General features: G+C 45.3%; 2 protein-coding genes across 2 annotated transcripts; both read left to right on the top strand.

The window, feature by feature from the left end:
• The first annotated feature begins 670 nt into the window (after positions 1–670).
• On the top strand, positions 671–16,025 carry rnf144b (ring finger protein 144B). The gene is made up of 8 exons (XM_030394963.1): positions 671–983; positions 6,244–6,516; positions 7,816–7,920; positions 9,276–9,336; positions 11,364–11,577; positions 12,567–12,711; positions 12,818–12,907; positions 14,871–16,025. Exons 2-8 carry the CDS (start codon positions 6,340–6,342, stop codon positions 15,036–15,038), a joined length of 960 nt encoding a protein of 319 aa, XP_030250823.1. The 5' UTR covers positions 671–983; positions 6,244–6,339; the 3' UTR covers positions 15,039–16,025.
• A 1,253-nt stretch (positions 16,026–17,278) lies between these two features.
• On the top strand, positions 17,279–23,262 carry LOC115566703 (xylose isomerase-like). The gene is made up of 14 exons (XM_030392647.1): positions 17,279–17,393; positions 17,694–17,770; positions 17,863–17,935; positions 18,083–18,195; positions 18,304–18,329; positions 18,733–18,870; positions 19,835–19,944; positions 20,029–20,124; positions 20,221–20,304; positions 20,384–20,510; positions 20,624–20,729; positions 21,676–21,858; positions 21,959–22,033; positions 22,772–23,262. The coding sequence occupies exons 1-14, from the start codon at positions 17,366–17,368 to the stop codon at positions 22,853–22,855; spliced, it is 1,320 nt and encodes a 439-aa protein (XP_030248507.1). The 5' UTR covers positions 17,279–17,365; the 3' UTR covers positions 22,856–23,262.
• The last annotated feature ends 14 nt before the right edge of the window (positions 23,263–23,276 follow it).

A 23,276-nucleotide genomic window follows, 5' to 3' on the forward strand; every position in this document is an offset into this window, starting at 1 on the left:
AAAGTAGTTAAATGGGAATATATTGAGTTGAAATGACTTTGAATGATCTTAGAAAAGTACACCTCCCCATCATTCTCCTAAGGTTACAAACAAACAGGGTCATAGGCTTTCATTAGCAAGTTGGTGTTCCGATCTTTGTGAGCAGGGGCGGTTCTAGGGGGGGGGGGGGGGCCAACAGGGGCCAGTGCCCCCGTAACTCTGAGTCTGGACCCCCCTGTGGCCCCCCCGACAGGGAGTCTGCATCAATAATACAATGACTGATTTCTTGCAATGATTTTGTTTTGAATGGAAAGGCAGAACTAAAGTGTCTCAGCAGTTAGCTACCCAATCAAAGTTGCTGAAATTGTAAACACTGTTTTGTCTGAATGAGGGATTTATATTTTTTTCCAGGTTGTATGTGCCCCCTAACAAAAAAGACCCCCCTATTAAAACTGGTCTAGAACCGCCACTGTTTGTGAGTGAGAACTCCCTCCTTTTTCATTCATCACCAATCAGTTGATTTCTTAATTATCTAACTATTCACTAATTTATTAAGTCATAGTATTTTCACTATTTAGTAGGCTATTGTTGGTTTTTGGCCTCAACGCCCATCACATGTTCCTGAGCCGTTCGTGGTGCGACTCCCATTTCTCCGACCGCACCTGAAAGCAGCATGAAAATAGTGAAATAACCGGCAGGAGCAGTCAAGAGTGGCGAGCAGCGGAGAGAGCAGCCACTGCTTCCTGGATGGAAACAACACGCAGCAGCTGAGCAGACACACACCGACACGGGCCAGACAGGAGCGAGCAGGACGCCCCCAACATGGTTTCAGGTTTTTCTTTCAGCGCGGTAACGTGTGTGAGACGGGCGGCATCGGGTCGGCGGTGGAATTAGACGTTGACAGCGGAGGTAGTTACAACAGCAGACTGTATCAACACATGTGTGACTGGAGGAGCACTGCGGCTGTGGATCTGGACTCGGGCAGCTCCTACACCACAGGCAAGGTAGGTTCCCCCCCTCTCTCTCCTCTGCCCTTCTGGCTTTTGCCTGCATCACATAACGTAAGAACCTAAGAAATATTACACCGTGAATGCGTCAGAATTTCAGTTTTGACCTATCCGAGAATGCAACCTTGAGGTGGGGAGGAAGGGGAGGGGGGGGGGGGGGATGATGCAGATGTGTCAGATTTCATGTGTGGTCTGCTGGCGTGCACTGTGACAGGTGAGATGCTGCACATTTTACTCTGTCTTGAAACATACTACACCCACCCACGGGGTGACTGGAGACGCACATTTCGCAGCACCCTGTCAGGATGTAACTCTGGAGAGAATGCACCTTTTTTCAAGTGACAGCTATAAAAGTCAATCCCCACCGCACTCACACTGGATTCTGGTTAAACTGATGTACGCGAGGTGAGGGCTTGCATTTTCCCCACCCCATCATTTTCTTCATGTGTTTTAACTTCTTGCGCTCTTGTTATAGGCTCCTTCCCACACACACACACACACACACACACACACACAGGTTATTGGGCCAGGGAGGGGAGTGATTGCAGCTGTACAAATGATGCCATATAAATTCTGCTACTCACTCCCCGAGCACACAGTCCCAGCTGCCTCCTTCCCAACACAGTGGCGGTCTGTGTAAAAGCAGTGGCAGTTTTTTTTTTCCCCCCACCGGGCAGATCTGGTTTTTCCGTTTCTGCCCCCCCGGTCAACAATGATGCTTTGACCCCCCCCCTCACCCTTGGCTGAAATGCCATCTAGACCTTAATCCGCCCGGGACTGCTAATCACTGAATGGCCAGCTCCACACACCTAAAAGGAAGCTGTTTAGCACACAAGGGCGTTTTTGATTAATGAACAGCTCGAGCAGAGGAGAGTCAAGTTTGAATGTGGACTCCTCGGCTTTAATCGCTTGCTCAGGAGCTGCGACTGCAGCAGTCGAGCAGGTTTTTTTTTTTTTCGAAAGCTGATACCGACAGTGATGTATTTCCTGGGAAGCGCCAAGGCTGTCAGCGTTTTGCATTGACAGTAAGTATCGAAGTTTGGTCACACCTGCAAACATTCGGGGTGGGAATTCTTCTGAAAGGGTGTTGAGACAATGGTTTGGCCCTCAAACCCATTTCAAACTAAAATCCATCCTCTGTGTGTGTCATCAGAATCTGACAACCACGGCTTATACAGTTTTATTAAAGGCACAAATGTGGTTATGACGAATCACACGTACTCATATCTATGATCAAGGGTGGAACAACACTGATTTAATCTGTCAGACAAGGCCGAGACACTTCTACCAGCCTCGTGTGTTGACAGAAAACACCCAGGCGATCTCAAGTTCCTGTAAACTTTGGAGATGTTTACGAATTAAAGGCTCCACATTGTTATTAGATACACACTGGAGTTTCCGTGCAGCGAAGCCGGCTGATTAGAGACCTGTTATTTTCCCATGTGGGACCGCGGGGCTGCTTACGCCCGGGGCAGGACGGGACCGAGGGCTTTGTGGGATGATGACTGCAGCCGGCTCAGCTGGCGGTGCGGGAGGATACAGCGTGACAGTGCAGAAATACTGACACACGCAGCCCCACAAGCGCCACCATCAGCCATCTGAATGTGTGTCGCCGCTGATCGATAGCACATGATAAAAGAGCGCTCGCTGAAATTTAGGACAGCCGCGGTGGTGGCTGTATCGACTGAGCCGCTCCAAAAGTTCCCTGCCAACTTTTAACAGCCTGCCGAAATAGAAGAGCCTTGTGAGCGGGATAATGTGTGATTTCAACAGCCGCCTCAGTCTGCAGAGTGTGTTTTTAACGCCACCGCTTCCTGTGTGACCCTGTTCCGTGCCCAACCACTGTTATCTACGGGATTAATCACAAATCCCAGATTATGGGGTTATTATTGCTCATGCTTTTTGGGATTGGACCGAACCAAAGGGATCATTTTTGGGTTTGGTGACTTTGGTTCCCTTCAACACCAGATTAGGCCTTTATTATCCACACACCTCTTTGGTGCTGCCCCAGAATGTGGAACTAATGCAAGATGTCTGATAACCTAAGGTGGATGTTGCAGTTTGATGCTGTGTCAAACAGATTTTTTTGTATTGTAACTTTTTATTCCCTGACTTTTCCTTTAGCACCACCACAAGGTTTACATGTTTGGTTTAAAGGTCCAGTGTGTAATATTTGGTGTCATCTGAACTCACTTGTCTCACTCTCCCCTATGGTGGTGACTAAAAACGTGTCGAGCCGTCTTTAGAGCCAGTGTTTCACTTTGGACTTCTACAGAAACATGATGGCTGCCGCGAAAGAAAACCTGTTTTCGCTGTTGATATAAATGTCTCACTTTCAGATAATAATAACATACTGCTTCTGAGTGTCAGCTGATTATACACTGATTAAAAAAAAACGTAACTGGGAGTTTTCCATTCAATTTCTTTTGGACCTTTTTCTAAGGGACATTTGTAGACAACTGACAAACAGTGGCTGGATACATTTTAATAACTCTGGTGATCCTCTGACATTTCATCGCCTCAGCTGTCTTTAAGTGTTCATTGACAAGTGTTGGCTTGGTGCAATGCTAACATTATGACTGGCTAACATGGCCATTACCAACCATTATCTGGTCAAAACGTTAACATGTCCAGTTCTTTGGTTTATGACCAAATACCTGCAAAATTATTGACATTCCCATCAGCTTCAGCTGTACTTTGTGTTTAGTGTTAATTGGCAAATGATGGGATCCTAACCTGCTAAACTAAAATTAACACAGTTAGCACTGAATCTCATGAACATCAGCATTTTTGCGTTATCACTTCGAACGTGTGAGAATGCTGTTAACCCTCAATTTAAGACGGCCTCAGAGCTGCTCGCTGTAAACTTGAGTGAAATAAGTTACTCCACACAAAAACTTCCATTTGACTTTTTTAACTTTAGTCCCGTGTCTGTAGGGGACAGTCGACAGTCTTAAATGTGTTGAGAGTTGTGATGCACACATATAACAATTAAGATCCAGGGTTATTTTTCGAATATTAAACTGTGTTTGTGATGTTGGGGGCGGGACTTGATAAGCTTTGGCTTCTCCCGCTTTTCCCTTTCGGCCATGTGTGTTGTATTATTTGAACAATGATGAAATGTGATGCTTATGAATTGACATGTCCGAAACAAACAACATAAATAAATGTTGTGGAGATACGATTCACGCAGTTGTCTGCATGTACTGAATGTGCTCTTCCTCAGTTTGCATAGTTTCCGCAACTCATGCGTGCTACAGGAACGCCAGTGCATGGGTGCGACCAGCAGCTCGTTTGCAATACGTTACATTTGTGGCTGTGGCATTACGTTTGACCTACCCAAGAGTCTGCGCACACTTTCATGGACCTCCTCAAAATGTTCTCCAACTATTGGCTAGTATTCAGATGTCAGTAAGTTGTATACTGAATCAGATTAGGGTTATAAACTCAATCAAATTCAGTAATTATGTTGTAGGGGTAGTAAATATGAAGGGTGCTTGATAATGATCACCGATCTCTGGAAGCAGTATCAGCTGATCAAAGGAATGTTTCTTCACTTTGTTATCACCTGTAGTTTTCAGTCATAAATGGCTTAGTGAAATCGCCCTTAACAAGTTGAGGAAATGAAAAATTATGTTTATTTCATATTGATTCAAATGAAATAAACCTCAGTCTCAGCTGTCTCAGTCCCACATGGCCACTGCTTGTAGCTGGTTGGTTTAAGATTGATCGGACGTACACAGATGCAAAGTGTAACTCCAGCCTCAAAGTCCGTTACAAACTCTACTCAGTACTTCAGTACATTTAAAAGTTGCGTCGTGTTGTCACGTAAAGCTCTAGTTCACTGTTTATCACTTTATGTTCCTCTGAACAGAAACTCGCAGTCCTGCTGTGTGTGTTTCGCTCCGCTATCAGTTGTTAAGTCGGTCAGCTGTGAGCTCTGCCTGCTGCTCGCTCTCGTGCTGCAGGGCTGGAAACAAACGGCAGCGCATCGTCCTCCTCCTGGGACGACAGAAAATGTACTTAATATGAGCAGACGTTACGGTCATCACCGGGTCATAGGGGAGGATGCCCTTTCACAAGGTTTTATATTTAGCTTTATAATAACAAGGTGTAGTCTGTTGTGATGTAATTACCCTCTTCATTTCTTTACTTAGGCATACTTCTTGTGTATATATTTATATTCAAATAATATATTGGATAAGAATTAAAAACAATAATATAAGGAAAATAAACATTATTCTTAACCAGAGCATCTAAACCCAGACGGAGGACACGCAAACTCCAGCTGTTATCCATGAAGTTTGAGATCTGATATCATTCTAATTTTTTAACATTATCTTGCCATGAATTAATGTAACAACAGTCGCCCGACTAAAACATTGTTGCTTTTCAAGGACATCAATTAAACTCAGTTTCATTTCTGTCTTTAACGGTGTTGCGACTTCAGCTCGCGCTGTCACAATGAAGACTCAAACTGGACAATTTCATGTGTAACATCGGACAGCGGACACGTTTGGTTTCACTCCTCATCACTCTAAGCAGATTGAAAAGTGAGAAATGTTGTAATGACGGCGCCTCTCCTCCACATTGTTCATGTTAATCTCTTCTCTTAATCTGATCATCAGAAACAAATAAACAAAAAAAAAAACATTTTCAGAAATGTCACCCGTCTGTGATATCCTGATGAATCCTCCTCTCATCTCTGCACGTTTTTTTTTTTAGAGTTTTCAGAGCTAGTAATTTATTTGAGTAAACTTTCTTATTTCCACCCTTCAACCCCTGTTATTCTGCCTAATGGAGGCATTACATGTTACACAAAATAGCTTGTGCTAAGTACGTACGTGTCACCTCCGTAAGCTATTTACCATGTTTCTAAACGACCAGCTGGTCAATAACTGTAGGCCCAGTAAACACTGACCTTGGGATTTAGCCTCAAAAATGACAGCCATTTATGGAGAAATAACCGGCATGATGAGAAATCTATAATACTGCAGTAATTCCAGATAATTATATTGTACTTCATGAGCCACGCAGCTCTAAACGGTGACTAATCCGTCTCTCGGGTAACGAGACAATGACAATGTGTTGCTTCAGGTATAAGTGAAGTAATCGCTGCTGGTCTGCCAGGTACCAGAACAGACGACAGGTTTCCAGAAACAGGGTGCAGTGTTGTCAGAGGGCCCGGCAGTTACAAAGAGGGAAAGGAAGGTGATACACCTCCAACTGAAGGGATTTGCATTGTTTCTGCTTTCAGGAACATGGAGGTTGTAGCTCCTCTCAGTCCCCGGCAGAAGGGCTAGCAGCGGCCTGATTCCTCCTTCCTTCCCTTCCCTGCATACCTCGCCCCAACATGGCCAGCAGGAGACCCACACCGAGCCAGGAAGCTGGGGATTCGGCACCGGGGAACCCTGAGGCCGGCATCAATCCAGATCCAGGGCCCGAGGTCTTCTGCAAGCTGTGCCTCAGCGAGCAGCCGCCTGCAGCCACCAGGGAACTGCAGAGCTGCAACTGTGTCTTCTGCTCAGCGGTAAGAGAGCGCGGACACGCATTAACAGCAGATGATCCTCTTATCCAAGTGTTTTTTTTTTTTTTATCAGGATAACTCCTCAAGACACATTAGCTGCTTTGGAAACCAAACCTTTGTTGTTGAAACAGAATAGGGTGCCACCAGTCTATATTTAGATTTCCCTAGAAAATGCAAGTGTCCTCTACACTCATGTTGCTCACGGCTTTAGTCACTTTCTGTAGGTGGTGAAGATTGCACAAGTGATCCAACAGCAAACTTTTCTTTGGGCAATTTAGGCAAATCTCCGACATTAAATAACTTGGAATGGGATGCTCCTTTTTATTGCGGCACCACTTCCTCCTTTACGATCTTAAAATAGACCCTTTATGAGCAAATCTCGCATACGACAGCCCCAGTGACACAGAGTGGTTTCAACACAGGATTGGCCTCACACTAACGTTCTTAGTCTCCATCGGAATTTTTTTGTGATATATCAAACTCTTTCTCAGTCCTTTTATGAGCGTGCTACCAGTAGAATACAGAGCGCATTTACTTGGACCAAAAGTACAGAGTTGTACCACTGCTCTGTTCTTGTCTGACACGCGCCTGCCTGGCCTGTCGAAACTGAGCTGATGGTATCGTGCCCTGACACACAAAGGTTGCTCGATAGTGGCAGGTGTTAATCTCTGTCCAGGCTGGCGGAGTTGTCAGTGTTTTGTACGCACAAGGTCGCACAGATAAAACACACACGCACGCATGCACCGTGTCACGGGGGAAGAGGCAGGGAAATGGATACAGTAAACCCTGCTTATCAGTTGGACTTCATTTTATTAAGCTGAAATATCTCCTCCACTCAGAGCTCAGACGGCGTTAGGAGGAACAGTACATCACGCTTTATGAGAAAGCACATGATAAGCCGCGGTCCGAGCGCTGAAAACACGTGCCGCGCTTCCGCCATAGATTTGTTTTTCCATCTTCCAGAGAAAAGTGACAATTAAACTTGTTTCCCTTTTCTGTTCCTCAAAACTGTCTGCCTTTGCGCAATGTTTAAACAGTTCCCCCCTACCCTTACGTACGTGACGAGTGGACGCTGATATGAACTCATGTTTGTTTGGCATTCGGCCTGCCCTCTTTGCACAACAGCTGATTTTCCTTTGCTTTCTTTGCTTTTACTCCATTTGTCAAATGTCATGTTTTGATGTATTGTGTGCTCTGTGTTGTGGACGGTAAATATGTATGACATTATGAATGATGGTACAATTCTCCCTGTTCCTGTTCAGTATCCAGACTAATGCTGCTGACGCTGTTTCCCCCTCTCAGTGTCTGCAGCAGTATGTTCAGCTGGCCATCATGGAGGGTGGGGGGGCCCCCATCACCTGCCCAGATATGGCCTGCCAAAAGACTGGAGTGCTACTGGACTCTGAGGTATGCCCTGCTTAAAACCAGCGATATGTAGGTCATGAGTGAAACATTTAAAGAGTCTTCACAGGCCACAACATACAAACATGATGCTGATGCACAAACTGAACTCAAAACCTGTTTAGCTAAACTGTTATTTTGGTAAATTCAGACTTCCTATGTTGCTGGCTACACCACGTTGTTTTACAGCTCACAGGGCTGCAAGCCGATGTGTTAAGAAGTTGGATTTGCACCCTTGTGTTTTTTTTTTTTAACATGATGTGGGCTGGATTAATCATGATCAAGTGTTGCGAAAATGCCGTGTATCCAGTCTCAATGAAATTTCTAAGGAAATTCTTGTTGCGAAGAGTACAGTGAGGTCATTTCGAGCACTTAGACAGAAAGTGAAACTCCACAAGCTGTCGCACATTTATCAGAAGAACTTTAACAGCACAAACAAATAGGAATTCTGCCCCTCAGTTCCTCATTTGCGATGTTTTTCTTGTCTCAAAACGACTGCGTTCAGACACTAATTGTAAGAAAAGACGCTTTAGCTGGTGCTCATTGGCCTTCCATTTATTTCAATTAAAACTGATTTGATTGTAGAATTTCTATCCCCTATTATCCAGTAGTGAAATTAGGGCAGATGTTGGACTTGGAAACAGTGTTACTGTGGGGGAATAAACTGCATAGTAAGTAGTGTTGATACTAATTCAAGTCTGTCCCTAGTCTTAAAAGATTTGAGTAAGGAATACATTTTTTCTAGAGCTTGCCGGCTTGTTTCAGCATTAGCTACAGTAAGCTAATATTGGTCCAAGCAACTTTTCTAAGATCTTTCTAGTAGATTGTGTGCGGATGACACCTTGCAGCCTTGACTGCAACATAAAAATGGCGTCTTCTTTCTTTTAGAAGCAGTTCGCTAACTTCTAAAGTTTCTTAAGACCAATGCAGACAATTGCAGTTGCTAGGTGACCAGTTGATCCTAGATGATCTGTGAAGTACCAGCGAAGGATATAGAGCATATAACACCTATACTGTATATGGTATCAAGCTACAGAGCAGGTTTAACTTCCTTGGGCTGTGAGACTCCTGAACTCATCTTCATTATTAACTCATTATTTTATTTTTGTTTTTATTTTTGTATAGTTTTGTGTTTTTCTGTTAGTAGCGTAGTAACTCAAATTAGATTAGACAACAAACGTATATAATCTTGTGTTGCATATTGACTTTTAAACTTAAACTTTTAAACCACGTAGCATTGAAATCTTGACCCTCACGTATGAACTTGACCTACAGACGTCTCGCATGCACTGAGAAGCAAGAGTTATATGTAATAACACGTGACTAAGCCCCCCCCCCCCCTGTGCTTGCTGTGATTGCAGATAGCCTACTTAGCCCCAGAAGATCAGGGGGAGCTGTATCAACGTCTGAAGTTTGAGAGAGGTGGGTATTGTTGCATAAGCATGCTGGAGACCGGTGTCGGGCAGTGGGCTATTTCAGGTCGCACTTCGGCTGGTGGCATTACGCTAAGCAGCCCCACAGTGTGCTGAGCTCCACATGCCTGGGATATTGTGTGTGTGTGTGTGTGTGCCCTGTTTTCTCGCCTGGTCTGGTCCAGTCTCACCCTGGGGGCTGCTGAAAGTGTGGCACCTTCACTTAAACCGAACATTAGCAGCAGGAAATTCAATAACGATTCAAGAGGTCCATGTGACTATTCTGTAAAAATTGGGAGTAATGAGCGCTTCAGCGCTAATAAATTGCGTGACCTATTTGCAACCGATTGCACCACAATGCTGGTGAAGGCTCGGCGGTGCAGCGGAGGCCTGAGAGCAGGAAGGGTTCTGTTGACATTTACAAATTGCAAAACCGAGGGTCGGTTTGCCTCGTAGCTATATTGGTCTTTTCCAGTTGCACAGTAACAATACGCTGTGAAGCCAATAATAGTTATCGTTTACTCTGGCCATAAATCACAGGACTCATAATATTGGAAGTATAAAGAAGTGCAAAGTGCAGGCTGTTTTGCAACAATGTTTGTCATCTGTTATGATTCACCATGAAAGTATGAGCTGGTGCAGCACATCATGAAAGCTCCAGTTTCTGTTGGGGTTGCGACACAGATTTCTTTTTTTTTTCGTGTTGCATTTGAATGTTGATCCCTCCGAGCGGTATAAACAGGAGTGTCCTTTGCCTTCACAGATAACCAGTTAGGAATTAGAACAATGTATTTGTGGGACATTTTTAGCCATAATAACTTTTTTTTTTCCCTTCACTTTTTTCAAGTATCATCAGCTCAAAGACGTGACATTCACCATCTGTCTCAGCTTTTGTTATTTTCTTTTTGTATACTTTATCAGTCCCTCATGGGTAGTCACACAGTTGTTATTTCACAGACAGAGTTGAACTGACCTCACGCTCCACACTGACTGGTCTGTGCTGGATTAGAAGAGGCCCCCCTTCGGTTCCCCAGACCAAGCTCCTGCCTCCCCCCACTAAACTGTGTGCTGAGCGCTAATTTGCCAATGTCAGCATGCTAACGCTTTGAATTAAGATCGCGAACCTGGTAAACATTAGCGTGTTAACATTGTCATTGTGAGCATGTGGGCATGTTAGCATTAGCTACTGTCAGTGCAGCCTTAAAGAACTGCTAGAATCTCTTTTTTCAGTAGTTTTGGCTTCTTTATGAGGTTTTCTGTGTAAGCATGGCGCTATCATTATCAAGTGTGCAGTGAGGTTTTGTAAGATGAGATTTGTCTTGAACACTAATTTATTTTACAAAGGTTTGTTAGGGTAATAGACGCAATTTCATAAGTGGTGATTACATACAGTATATATAAGGTGTGTATATATATTGGTGTGTTATATTTATAATCCTGTAATTGTGTGTGTAGCGAGGGGACCGATGTATAAACAGGTTGGCAGAGTGACAAGCTGCAAGTAAGACAATGAAGTGCAGGGTTTGATGTTGTTTGATTGTTGGCAGGCATTCAAAGTGCACAGAGTTGCATTGCAAAGAAGCTGCCTCGGTGCTCTTACCTTCACCACGTCCCTGAAGCTGTTAGAGCGCAGCCATCAAGTTGAGATTGAACTGACATCTAACATTACAGGATTTATTTAGGGCTGCATGTTTTCATTGTCAGTTAAACTGTTGACTTTGGTCTACCAATCACAGTTCATAACTCAAAGATATTATTGATAAAACCACAATTACCACAATTTTCAGAGGATTTTCATGTTTTCTAACTAATTGCTTCATCGTGTATGCTGTTAGTCCCGAACCATGCAGCGACATAAAAAGCACTTGAGCTACCTCCAAGTCAGATCAGGAGCGTGACTGATACTGACACAGACAGTATGGTTGGGATTACTTGGGGCAAATAGCAAAACACACATTTGTTTTGTCTTTTTTTTACATTTTTTATATCTCAGCTACTTCAACATCTGCTCCACACCTTCTTCTTTTCTTCCTACAGGAGTGAAGTTGGACCCCAGTAAAGCCTGGTGCCCGGTGCTTGAATGCCAGGCGGTGTGCAGCTTGCAGCCGAGCACCGAGGGCCGGCCCACCGCCGTGCCGTGTCTGACCTGTCACGCCGTCTTCTGCTCCGGGTGCAGAGGGCCGTGGCAGGACGGCCATACCTGCCCCGAGCGCCAGCCCATGATGTCACCCTCACCCTCTCATGAAAGCAGGTCAGTCAGGCGCCCGCTGAATGCAGCCACACAGTCTGAGCTGTGGTGAAAGCAGGTTGAGGGTGTTCGTTGGGACAAAACCTGTTACTGCTGTAAACAAACTGCTAACCTAATCATGATTGAATTAATTGTTTTTTTTTTCACTGCTCACTGTTTAAACTGTAAAAGTGCAGACACATTTCCTATTTTTAAAAGTACTGCACTTCCATTACATATAAAAAAAAAAGACCTGACAGCTATTGAGTTGACTGTACAAGTGATGTGTCGTTCCTCCCCTCCCAGCAGAGGCCCTGAGTTGAATGTAAACATTACTTCAGGATTAATAGCTCGGTGTTCCTCGGCAGTGCCCTCTGTGTCGTCCCCGTTGTACAGCTACATTACTGTGCTGCTCCGAAGCTGTGGCTCTGCCAGACTGACTGATGTCATTGGGGAGTCACTGACTTATATTGGAATTCCATTGTCTCAGTGCCAAAGGGAGGAGGAGGGCGGGCACCGAGCCAGTTAGTTCACTGTACAGAAGGAGCCCGTGCACTGCAGTGAAGCGGTGGTCTCTGCAGTGTGCTGTCCAGGATGGAGCAGGCATGGGGGACAGTCACCTTTCAAGCTGAACTTGAGAACATGATATAACGTTGCCTCAGACCGCAGGTTTCTTCATCAAACACGATCCCGATGTACCCGCGCTGTAGCCGGTGTTTTTAGAAATACTGCCCTCTGCCCACCTTAGTACTTTTTGACTTAACTGAATTCATTTTATCTACCCACACACATAATGATCTAATGAAACTAGGCTGATAATCCCACTGAAATGAAATTAAGCTTTCATTGGATTACTCGGTCCGCCATCTGATCTCGTAAGCGTGCGCTGGCCCTTAACTCTGCCGCTACATCAAGATTTCACACTCCGCCTGGAGACTGGTGAGGCCTGCACGGCTTCATACAACAGGCCGCCGAGTGCTCCATACCTGACACCTCCCCTGTGTTTCCCTCAGGGCCCGCTCCGACAGTGACTCCGACATGCCGATCAAGCAGTGTCCCATGTGCGGTATCTACATCGAGAGGAACCAGGGCTGTGCACAGATGCTGTGTAAGAGCTGCAAACACACCTTCTGCTGGTACTGTCTGCAGAACCTGGATGTGAGTCTCCCCTCTGCTACCCACCTCAACACATGGGAACCGTACTGCCTAGCCTGTGTCTGTATGCAGATTTCATGTCTTAACATGTGTGTTTTTGTAATTGCAGGGTGATATTTTCCTGCGGCACTACGACAAGGGACCGTGCAGGAACAAGCTGGGACACTCCAGGGCTTCAGTTATGTGGAACAGGACGCAGGTGAGGCCACTTAGCAGACGGCAGAGCAGACGCACGGTATTCATTTCGCGGGTTGCGGTGGCGCTGTCATTGACCGAATGGATTAGCCCGCAGAGCCACTCATCTGCGGGTTGTAGGTTATTACACGCGTGGGTTTGATTTTAGTAAAACTGTGCCATCACTCTACCGGGATTGGACTGTAAAGATTTTGGACTCCATCCCAGCCGCCGCACTGTTTGGCTGTCCGTTCCGTTCGCCCCTGTTGAAATAATCTGCGGTGAGGACTTTACAGGAGCCCACGCAGGACAGTAAAACTTCCAGTCTGGCAGGTTTCACTTTGCTGAACACCTCAACAGAAGTCGAAAGACGGCGCATATATCTAGTCTCGTTCGCCATCAGACCTGGGAAACCTTTGTCAGCTCTGCTCTGTTCATCAGCTGCTCCATTTATTGCGGAATTTCTCTTTTAAGACCCATAAAGTCTGTGTTAGCTCCTTGTTGTTTTCCACCAGTGTGCCCAAACTGTCCTTTATCAGACATTAAGCTGAACTAATCCCAGCGCTAATCTCAAATTCCTGCCCCGCGGTGACGTTGCGCGTTCAACGTAATGATCGCGATCAGCCACCAAACCCTGCTTTCTCTTCCGCTCCTCCTGCTCCGATGCCATCATCACATGACTGGTATCAAGTTTGCGGCGGCCCTCCTGAATGCGTCCTGGTGTGTCTACATTGCAACAAGTCTGCAGAGGCCAATTGCAACAGCGCAGCGCCTTTTGCAAAACAACTCATGACTGACTTGGTTACACCCTTGCCCAACAGGTCGAACAGTTTTTATGATCTGCTCGTCACAAATTCCTCTGCCCCTGTAACTCCCTCTCAGCTGCCTCCGAATCCGACCGCAGTGACGCTGCCTTTCAAATTACGCTGTAAACAACACTGGCATTGAATGTTTTCCAAATTTAGACTTCGATAGACGACCATACTAACTGTTGATGTACGCTACATGGCCAAAAATACATGGACGTTTGAACATTACACCAACGTGTGACTGTTGAACATGTCACTTCCCCTACCAGAGCCATTTTATATGCTGCTACAACAGTGACCCAGCAGCCAAAAGAGCATTAGTGACTCTGGATGGCAGTGTTGGGCAGTGTGACTCACGGTCGACATTCCAGTTCACCCCATAGGTGTTGGATGAGGTTGAGGTCAGGGCTCTGAGCAAGTCAGATTCTTCCACACCTAACATGTCGAACCATGTTCTCTGTGCGCGGGGCCGTTGTCAAGTTAAAAGAGGACAGGGCCACACTCAAACTGTTGCTAAAATGTTGGAAATATTACACGTTATACTATAGTCCAAGTCTGAATATTTGACATTAGTTTAGCACCACAAACAAAACACTGGGGAGTAACAGGATCCTTTCCAAAATAGAACTATTTCATGCCACTGGCGGCAGCGTCTCCTATTTTATATAATTCTAATCAGTCGGGTGGTCGTTCAATCTAACGTCTTTGCTAAATAACTTACACTGACAGAACATCACCTGATGGAGTTGGTGTGGCTTGATGTGTTAGCTCGCACATCCTGCAGACACAGAGCAACATCAGCATCCTTTTAGTTTTACTTTTGTTTCTGAAAATCTATATTCACTCTGCTTTTAGCTCTGTTTTTCTCTCCACCGACACCTGAGGAAGATCCGGCCCTTCAGCTGCTAAATGCTCCACTGTGTTCATCAGATAGGTGCTAACTTTGTCTGTTGACTGTTTCGTGCTGTAGGTTTATATCAGGGCTGAAAAAGTGAAATTTGAATCAAAACACACACAGTGTTCATTCCTAAGATCCAAACAATGAGCTAAAAGATGGAGGAAAAAAAAAACGCTCTTGACATTCATCACTGAAAGGTGTGGCTGTCACATTCCACACTCACTTCATCCGCTGTTTATACCGATTAATGCAGCTTTTAAAAATGTCATGCTGCCCTTCAGGTGGTGGGTATCCTGGTGGGGGTCAGCATCATCGTGCTGGTGACCTCGCCGCTCCTCCTGCTGGCCTCGCCCTGCATCCTGTGCTGCGTCTGTAAGCCCTGCAGCGGGAAGAAGAAGAAGAAGAAGAGGAAGAAGGACCTCAGCCAGCCGGACTCCTCCACATCATAGCAGCTCCCCCTCTCATCAGCCCAGCCCAGGATCACTCCTCTGACCTCCTGAGGGCCGAGGAAAACGAGGGAGTGCGAGTGGGAAAGATAAAAGTTGTGGAACAATGGAGTACGTTTTCATGAGTCGACAGACCAGACCGGAGGCCTAGCCTGTGGTTCAGTAAAGTCATCTGGACGAACTAATGTGGATTTTTCATTTTTTAAAGCTCTGTGAGAGAGCGGCTCAAAAATCACTCGTGGAGTGCAAAAGGGCGTACTTTCTACGGCGGAAGTGTAAATATGAGGAGAATGAATGTACGTGACTTACCTACAGCGGACGTTTTCAGATGCACAACGGGTACGGAGAGCGCAGAGGGCGACGGCTGTGAGAGTTTTTCCTGGACAGGGCTTTTATTCTGGCCCACCTCTCTGTCACACACACACACACACACACACACACACACACACACACAAACACACACAGTTCAGAACGCCACCCTCATGTGCCAAACGTCATGATGCCAAACCAGAGGTGTTAGGTGCTCAAGTGCCTCACTCTACAGTGCCTGGTGCTTGGTTGTATTTCTTTTGCCTTCCATTCTATCTTTATCTTATGCAAAGGTTTTAGCATTATGAAAATGGACAACCGTCGGGATTACACAGGGTCGTAAATCCCTAAACGATGCAAAACATTCTGTTGCGACGGGAGAAGGCGAACGGCGTCACGTGTGCACCGCATATTCTGTACTGCTAAGAAATATAATAGGGCTTCAGTTGGTGCACAGAGAACTCTTCTTCTGCTAATGTCTGTTGTTTCCACCTGGCTTAATGTTCTAGACCAAAGGCTCTAAAGGATAATGTGTACTTTTTCTAAAGTGTGTGAATATGTATTTATGGGTTCAGTGTGTATGGTTTCCTGTTATGATTTCTACGTTTCTGTTGATGTTTCTGCATCAGATATTTTATAAAAGCACCATTGTAATGGAAAATAAACATGCATCAGATGGTACTGTGTGTGTGCTGGTGACGTTCATCATTTCACGGCTCGGTGCTTCACGTCTGCCTCACGTGTCGTTCTCACGGCAAGGATAAAGATGGATAAAGATTCACTGGCCACTCGGTAAGGACAGGTAGCAAACCGCAGTACCTGGAATTTAGAGAGCTGTGTATGAAAGTAAAATATATACACAGCCTTGAAGTGAACTCATGTATGTTGCAGTTTTATGCAGTTCTTATTTCAGGACAAGGTTATCTGTATAGCACCTCATAAGACATGAAAGGCATTAAGAGACAAGTTATTAAAGGAACACACTACGATAAGATGCGCATGAAACTTAAAATGGAGTTTTGATCGACACAGATTCAAGTGGAGAATAAGAAATTCCAGCCTGGAATAATAATCTTATTATTATTATTTTTTTTTTAATTCAGTACCAAACAAAGTAACTTCAGCCTTGACTTAAAAAAAACACAAACAATACAAACATCTGGATCTGACCTGAGGTCATCTGGTTCCTAAATATGAATGATGCAAGTCTGGTGTTTACTGTGTGAAGTGTTTGCTGAACATATTATGTTATTATTATGTTAGAATATTCAAAACAATTAAACATTTCCTGAAAATTCAATTTGAAAATCTAAAAATCTCTCGACATATGAATATAGATGGTAAATAATGGACTGTATGTGCTTACATGTATTCTGACCAAGTATCTGTTTTCCGCATACATTGTAGACACATTTGAATACTTTCACACCTTGTAAGTATTACGAAACTGTAGCTAAAACTAAACCCACACATTACATCTTATATACACAGTATGAATATCCCTGTAGGATGTTACAGTGTATCACCCACAGGAACACCGGAGGGTCAGACAGCAATTTTAAGTACATTTTTATGCAAAATAATAATATAATAAAGTCATAATTCAAAATATGTTTGATGTTTCAAAGAGGTAGAGAGAAAAAAAACCCTGCAGTAGTTAAATAAAAAGTAATGCATGCAAAAGTAACCATTTCTGCTTTATGTTCAAAAATATATGCGCCTGAACGTGTGCATACACATGTCTTGAATACCAATGAGAGACATGCATTGACAGAACACGTGTAACTGCTATATTCAAGGAATTAACGGCAATTCCCTGTACATTTCTACTAAAAATACAAACTAACACAACTGCAGCAGCTGACTCAGCTGAACTGACCGGTGGCGGCTAACAGGTTTGTTTTATAGGGATTCAGTGACACCTTGTGGTGTGAACACGGTACTGCAGTCTTTGTTCCGGGGCACGGACGGGGACAGAGTCGCAGCCCACTTGCAGGAACTGAACGAGTTGTGATCGAGACATGGCAGCGCAGGAGGAGTTCTTCACGGGTAAAATGTTTCATTTCACTGCTCGGAATCACCGTGCACGGGCTCTGTTGTGTGTATGCGTGTGTGTTGCGGACATGAAGTGTCGAAGGCTGTGTTGGAGCTCTGCAGAAGTGCAGTCCGAATGAATCCGATTCTCGAGCAAACCAAACTGTTTGTGCAGTGGATGACACTGGTACTGCTTCTGGCTGTTGACACACAGGCCTGCAATCTCTGTGTTGTATGCAATGAATGGTACAGTGTAGACGTTTGGACACTCGAAATCTATTTAATTGAATACTTTATGACATATCTGCTGCACAGGCATTCCCAAGATCCCCTATGTACCCAGTGCTGGGCCAGGAGAGGTCATGTGCTTCAAACACTACCATGCAGAGGAGGTGGGCACACAGTTAACATGATGTGCATTAGTTTACATACAGAATGTGAATACAGAGGGAGTGTGAGGTGACGCTTCTGATCCTGTGTGCAGGTGCTGATGGGGAGGAAGATGGAGGACTGGCTGAGGTTCTCCGTCTGCTACTGGCACTCCTTCTGTGGAACTGGTACTGTAACAGCTCTGTAACACAGAGGCCTGCACAGCAGGCTCCTTAATTTGGGCTCTTCATCTTTTCCTCATCCTATTCTAAATAAATGGAATGAATTCATCATTGTGTCTACGGTGTGTTATTAACTTGTTTTGTGTTTCTTAGGCGCTGATCCTTTCGGGTCTCCAACCCTCCACCGACCCTGGAATGAAGGCCCTCCGATGGAATCAGCCAGGAAGCGACTCCGGGCTGCTTTTGAGTTTTTCACCAAGCTTGGTGTGAGAGAAATCGCCTCCATTTTAGAATGAAAGTCACTGTTACACTGAGTTATACCCGTGTTATAATTTCTCTTCACTTTGTGCTTCCTCTGTGCTTGTTTTTCACAGGTGAAATATTACACCTTCCATGACAGGTAACCCACCTTTTTTTAAGATACGTTTTAATGGGTCAGGGTTTAAATGAAGTATTAGATCATCTCACTGCAAGATTCAGGGGGGACAAAACACGGTGAAGTGCATTGTCTTCACCATAATTATATGACGGCTTTCTAAGCGTTGGTGCCCTTGTTTAAACATTTTTTTTTGTCCTTGACTCTCAAACATCCACCACTGGCATATCTAGCACCTGCAGGATATGCTCAGTGGTGCTGTGGTGGGCGAAAGTCCTTAAAACCTTGATTTTCTTTAAAGCCACATTGCCACGATAAATACACTTAATGGCATTAAAAAGTTTGAAAAACAATGAAATCTACGGTTTTTGATGTTTTCGTGTGTATTCTAGTACTCTGATCCGTGTCTGTCCTCTGTTTTCTACAGGGACGTGGCCCCTGAGGGCTCCACCCTGGAGGAGTCCAACAGGAATCTGGATGAAATAACAGACCTGGCTCTCCAGCTGCAGACTCAGACCGGAATCAAGGTGCTGTGGGTCACCTGCAATCTCTTTGCCCACCCGAGGTCAGTATTTTATTTTTGAAAACCTGGCAAGCGAATCCTGAGGTTTTAACAGCAAGTTTCTCCCTCATTTAGGCTTAAATCTTACTGTGGGGCCTACGGGGATCATCCCTATGTTCCCCGGGTCCTATGTTCCCCGGGTCCTATGTTCCCCTGGTCCTATGTTCCCCTGGTCCTATGTTCCCCTGGTCCTATGTTCCCCTGGTCCTATGTTCCCCGGGTCCTATGTTCCCCTGGTCCTATGTTCCCCGGGTCCTATGTTCCCCGGGTCCTATGTTCCCCTGGTCCTATGTTCCCCTGGTCCTATGTTCCCCGGGTCCTATGTTCCCCGGGTCCTATGTTTCCCCGGGTCCTATGTTCCCCTGGTCCTATGTTCCCCGGGTCCTATGTTCCCCGGGTCCTATGTTCCCCGGGTCCTATGTTCCCCGGGTCCTATGTTCCCCTGGTCCTATGTTCCCCTGGTCCTATGTTCCCCTGGTCCTATGTTCCCCTGGTCCTATGTTCCCCGGGTCCTATGTTCCCCTGGTCCTATGTTCCCCGGGTCCTATCTTCCCCTGGTCCTATGTTCCCCGGGTCCTATGTTCCCCGGGTCCTATCTTCCCCTGGTCCTATGTTCCCCGGGTCCTATGTTCCCCTGGTCCTATGTTCCCCGGGTCCTATGTTCCCCTGGTCCTATGTTCCCCGGGTCCTATGTTCCCCTGGTCCTATGTTCCCCGGGTCCTATGTTCCCCGGGTCCTATGTTCCCCGCTTTGTATGGAACCATAGGACCCTTTTTTTTTAAAAAAAAAGGGTCCTATGTTCCCCGCTTTGTTGCCGGTTGATGAACAAACCGGGGAACATAGGACCTTTTTTTAAACCCGGGGAACATAGGTACGCTCCCGGCCTATGTTAGAAATAGCAACACAGAATTCCATTGTTGGGATTTGTACTCTTACTCGTGCTATACTCCCGTTATTGCTGCGACAGGTACATGAACGGCGCAGCCACCAACCCTGACTGTCACGTTCTGGCCTACGCTGGTGCTCAGGTGAAGAAGGGGCTCGACATCGCCAAGAAGCTGGGCGCAGAAAATTTCGGTACGGCTCGTTGGTGTCTGAAATATCCACACGCTCCGTCCGTGCAATAACACTGTCCTGCTCGTTGTGTCATTGTCTCCTCAGTGTTCTGGGGAGGAAGGGAAGGCTTCCTCTCCGTTCATAACACCGACGTCGCTGCTGAACTGAAGCACATGGCCAACTTCTTCAAAATGGCCGTCAGTAAGTGTGCACACGAATGCCATTGGGGTTGATCTCAGTTTTGGGTCAGGATGGGTCACGCCTTCAGTTTCACGTGCCCTGCGTATCTGTCGCCAGAGTACAAAGAGAAGATCGGGCTGAAGTGCCAGTTTCTTATCGAGCCCAAGCCGAAGGAGCCGTGCAAACACCAGTACGACTACGGTGAGGCGACTCACACGTGATCAGATGAATGCGCTGTTTAATGTCACGCGTGTCATAACGTCTCTGTGTATTCAAATAGATGCCATGAGCGTTATAGGCTTCCTTCAGCATTATGGGCTGGAGCGCCACTTCAAGTTGAACATCGAGCCCAACCACACCACGCTGGCAGGACACTCGTATGAACACGACATCGTCATGGCCTCAGCGTGAGACATCTTAACTGCTCCCAGACATTTCACTTAATATCTGAGCTCAGCTGACGTCTGCACTGTGACATTGTTCCTGATTTTACGTGTCATCGCTGCTTGATGGTGGACAGGCTTGGCATGCTGGGCTCAGTTGACTCCAACACGGGCTCTCCTGACCTGGGCTGGGACACAGACCAGTTCCCCATGGACATCAGGAACACCACCTTGGTCATGAAGGTGAGCTCGTTTCTTTAAGCGCCCCCTCCAGACACCTGAAGTGTGTCAGGGTGTGTATCAGTCCACAATCAGCCTCGTATTTAACTTCTTCAGTTTGGAATCTTGTTTTCTTTTTGGACGCGAAGTACTTTGTTTTGCTACCAAGTACCTGATCGCGTTGGATCAGCTGGTGCCAAATTTCAGTCCCTTGACAGCAGGTTGTGTTGTGAATTTAGATAAATATTGATAAAGCCCTTTAAAGTGTATCATTAAGCTGTGACTTTTGTCCTTGTCAGCACATCTTACAATATGCATTATTAATAACTAGTCTGTATGCAGGCCACATTTTGGCCTTTCTCATGGCTCAAAAACTCACATTTGTAGAAGAGTCTGGTCCCATCTCGAACCAGAGATTCTGCAGATGTGTTCCACACCCAACATGTAATGATGATACAGTCTCTACTCTACTGAGTGCACCGGTTTGTAAAAGCTGTTTATTGGCAGCAAAGTTTGTGAAGGTTTAATTGTCTGAACACTGTTGTATGGGAAACAATCAGCTTCAGCTAACATTGCTGATATACTTAGTGTTTTACATATAGCAAATGTTAGCAAACACTTGCATGTTTATGTGGTTTATGGTTCATGTTGGTTTACGAGGACATTCTCGCTGACATCAGCAGCGTTCTGCGGCAGTAAACAAGGTTTATGAGGAGGTCGCTGGCTGGGATCCCTCTCACGTTACACATTCACCCGATCCTTTTTTGATATTAAAACATTGATCAGTGCAGCTTTGATATTCATATGAACGTCTGTTGCACCCTGACACAACATTTTACGTGGGGAATTTTGAGTGAAAAAAGCTTTGGCTCACTTTCGCGGTCAGTACTTCATCAGCTGCACAAGACCTGTTCAGATGAGCCCAGTGATCCAGGAACATAGTTATTCTTCTGTGTTTAATCTCCTGCAGACCATCATCGAACAAGGCGGCCTGCAGCCAGGAGGCCTGAACTTTGACGCCAAGGTGCGCAGAGAGTCCACAGACCTGGAGGACCTGTTCATCGCTCACATCGGGGCCATGGACGCCTTCGCGAGAGGACTCCGAAATGCCGTCCGCATTCTTGAGGACGGGCTCATCGCTGGCATGGTGAAGGTATGTGTGCAGATAGACTCTGATTGTCAGGTACTGTGATGTTACGAAACGTGCTACATCATGTCTGGTCTCTGTCTGGTTGTGTGTGTAATTTAAACAGGAGCGATACTCGAGCTTCGGTCACGGCATCGGACAGAAAGTGGAGGACGGTTCTGCCACCTTAGAGGAAATGGAGGTAACTGGGACTATTAGAGAGTTGTGTATTTAACTTCACACACTGTTAACCGACCATCTCTGTTGTCTTATAGCTTAACATGTTTATCTGATGGTCTGTGTATTTCATCCTTTGCGTTGTGCTTAGGTTTAATTACGGTATCAGTCGGATGTAATTAAGATGGATGAGGAAGACTTGTTGCTCCAGCATGGAATTTGACTAGTTTCCAGTCTGCCACGTGTATTGAGTTTCAAACGGCGTCCTGTTTTTAAAGGTGCAATGTGTACGATTTTTTTTGTTGCAAACACAATCGCAAAACATAGAAATTCACAACAGTGTGACATGATGAGATCTATGTATTGTTGTGCAGAGATATCTACTGAAGTTAGCGTGCAAACCAGCTGGTCCTGTTCCAAAGCTCCACTGCTAGCGCTATAAAAAGCTATGAAGCTAGCTACAGGACTAATTGAGCTAACTTGCTAGTGGCAGCTACAGGTAGCAACAGCTAGCGGTTAGTTCAGTGGTATGATCTCCCCTATTTGTTTTGAGTATGAATTCAACATGTGGCCAGTTTTTCCATATACAGCACCTTTTGAACCTATAACCAGAAGTTTTTGTGAAGAATCCTTTTTTTCGGGGCCCATCACAGTGGTCTTATTTCCCTTGCTGGGTTCACATCCAGAACACTAAAGTGAATAGAAATCCTCCGTGAGACATGTTGGTCTCAGATATATAATATTCTGCGTTTTGTGTCCGCAGGCCTTCATCGAGCAGAACGGGGAGCCGAAAGTAACATCGGGGAAGCAAGAGAAGTATGAATCCATCTTTAATCATTACATATGAAAACTTTACGATCTGGGTCTGCATATGATTAATCGATGACCCTGAGGAGAAGCTGCTCTGCGTCAGTACCGGTGTTGAAACACGACTGAGCAAATCGCACATAGTGTTAGAAAGGTAGCGCACTTCGGTAATCCTACTGGGATCAACAGTAACACTTGTTATAGCTGTTTCGCTAATAGAAAAAGTACAAAAACTGATGTTGAACAGTGTAGGAAGGGACCTGACGTGCTGTAGTCTCTGTGACAGACCGAGTGAGAGCCTAACTGAATGTAGACTTTTGCAAATGTGTGTATCAGTATGTATTTGTAGTGCTCATCTGCTGTTTGATATGACACCAAGAAGCATCATTCATGTTAGCTGAAGACTGATATTTACTGTGTAATAAAACACATTTTCCTGACAAAGTCCTGTTTATCTGATC

Source organism: Sparus aurata, chromosome 17 (genome assembly GCF_900880675.1).
Source record: "Sparus aurata chromosome 17, fSpaAur1.1, whole genome shotgun sequence".
Lineage (NCBI taxonomy): Eukaryota > Metazoa > Chordata > Actinopteri > Spariformes > Sparidae > Sparus > Sparus aurata.

Bases quoted from the DNA above. Each gene is read 5' to 3' on its own strand.
- rnf144b (XM_030394963.1), top strand. From the start codon at position 6,340: ATGGCCAGCAGGAGACCCACACCGAGCCAGGAAGCTGGGGATTCGGCA. The intron at 12,712-12,817 runs GTGAGTCTCCCC...TTGTAATTGCAG, and splicing joins ACTGTCTGCAGAACCTGGAT to GGTGATATTTTCCTGCGGCA. The intron at 12,908-14,870 runs GTGAGGCCACTT...GCTGCCCTTCAG, and splicing joins TTATGTGGAACAGGACGCAG to GTGGTGGGTATCCTGGTGGG.
- LOC115566703 (XM_030392647.1), top strand. From the start codon at position 17,366: ATGGCAGCGCAGGAGGAGTTCTTCACGG. The intron at 19,945-20,028 runs GTACGGCTCGTT...TTGTCTCCTCAG, and splicing joins GCTGGGCGCAGAAAATTTCG to TGTTCTGGGGAGGAAGGGAA. The intron at 20,511-20,623 runs GTGAGACATCTT...GATGGTGGACAG, and splicing joins GACATCGTCATGGCCTCAGC to GCTTGGCATGCTGGGCTCAG.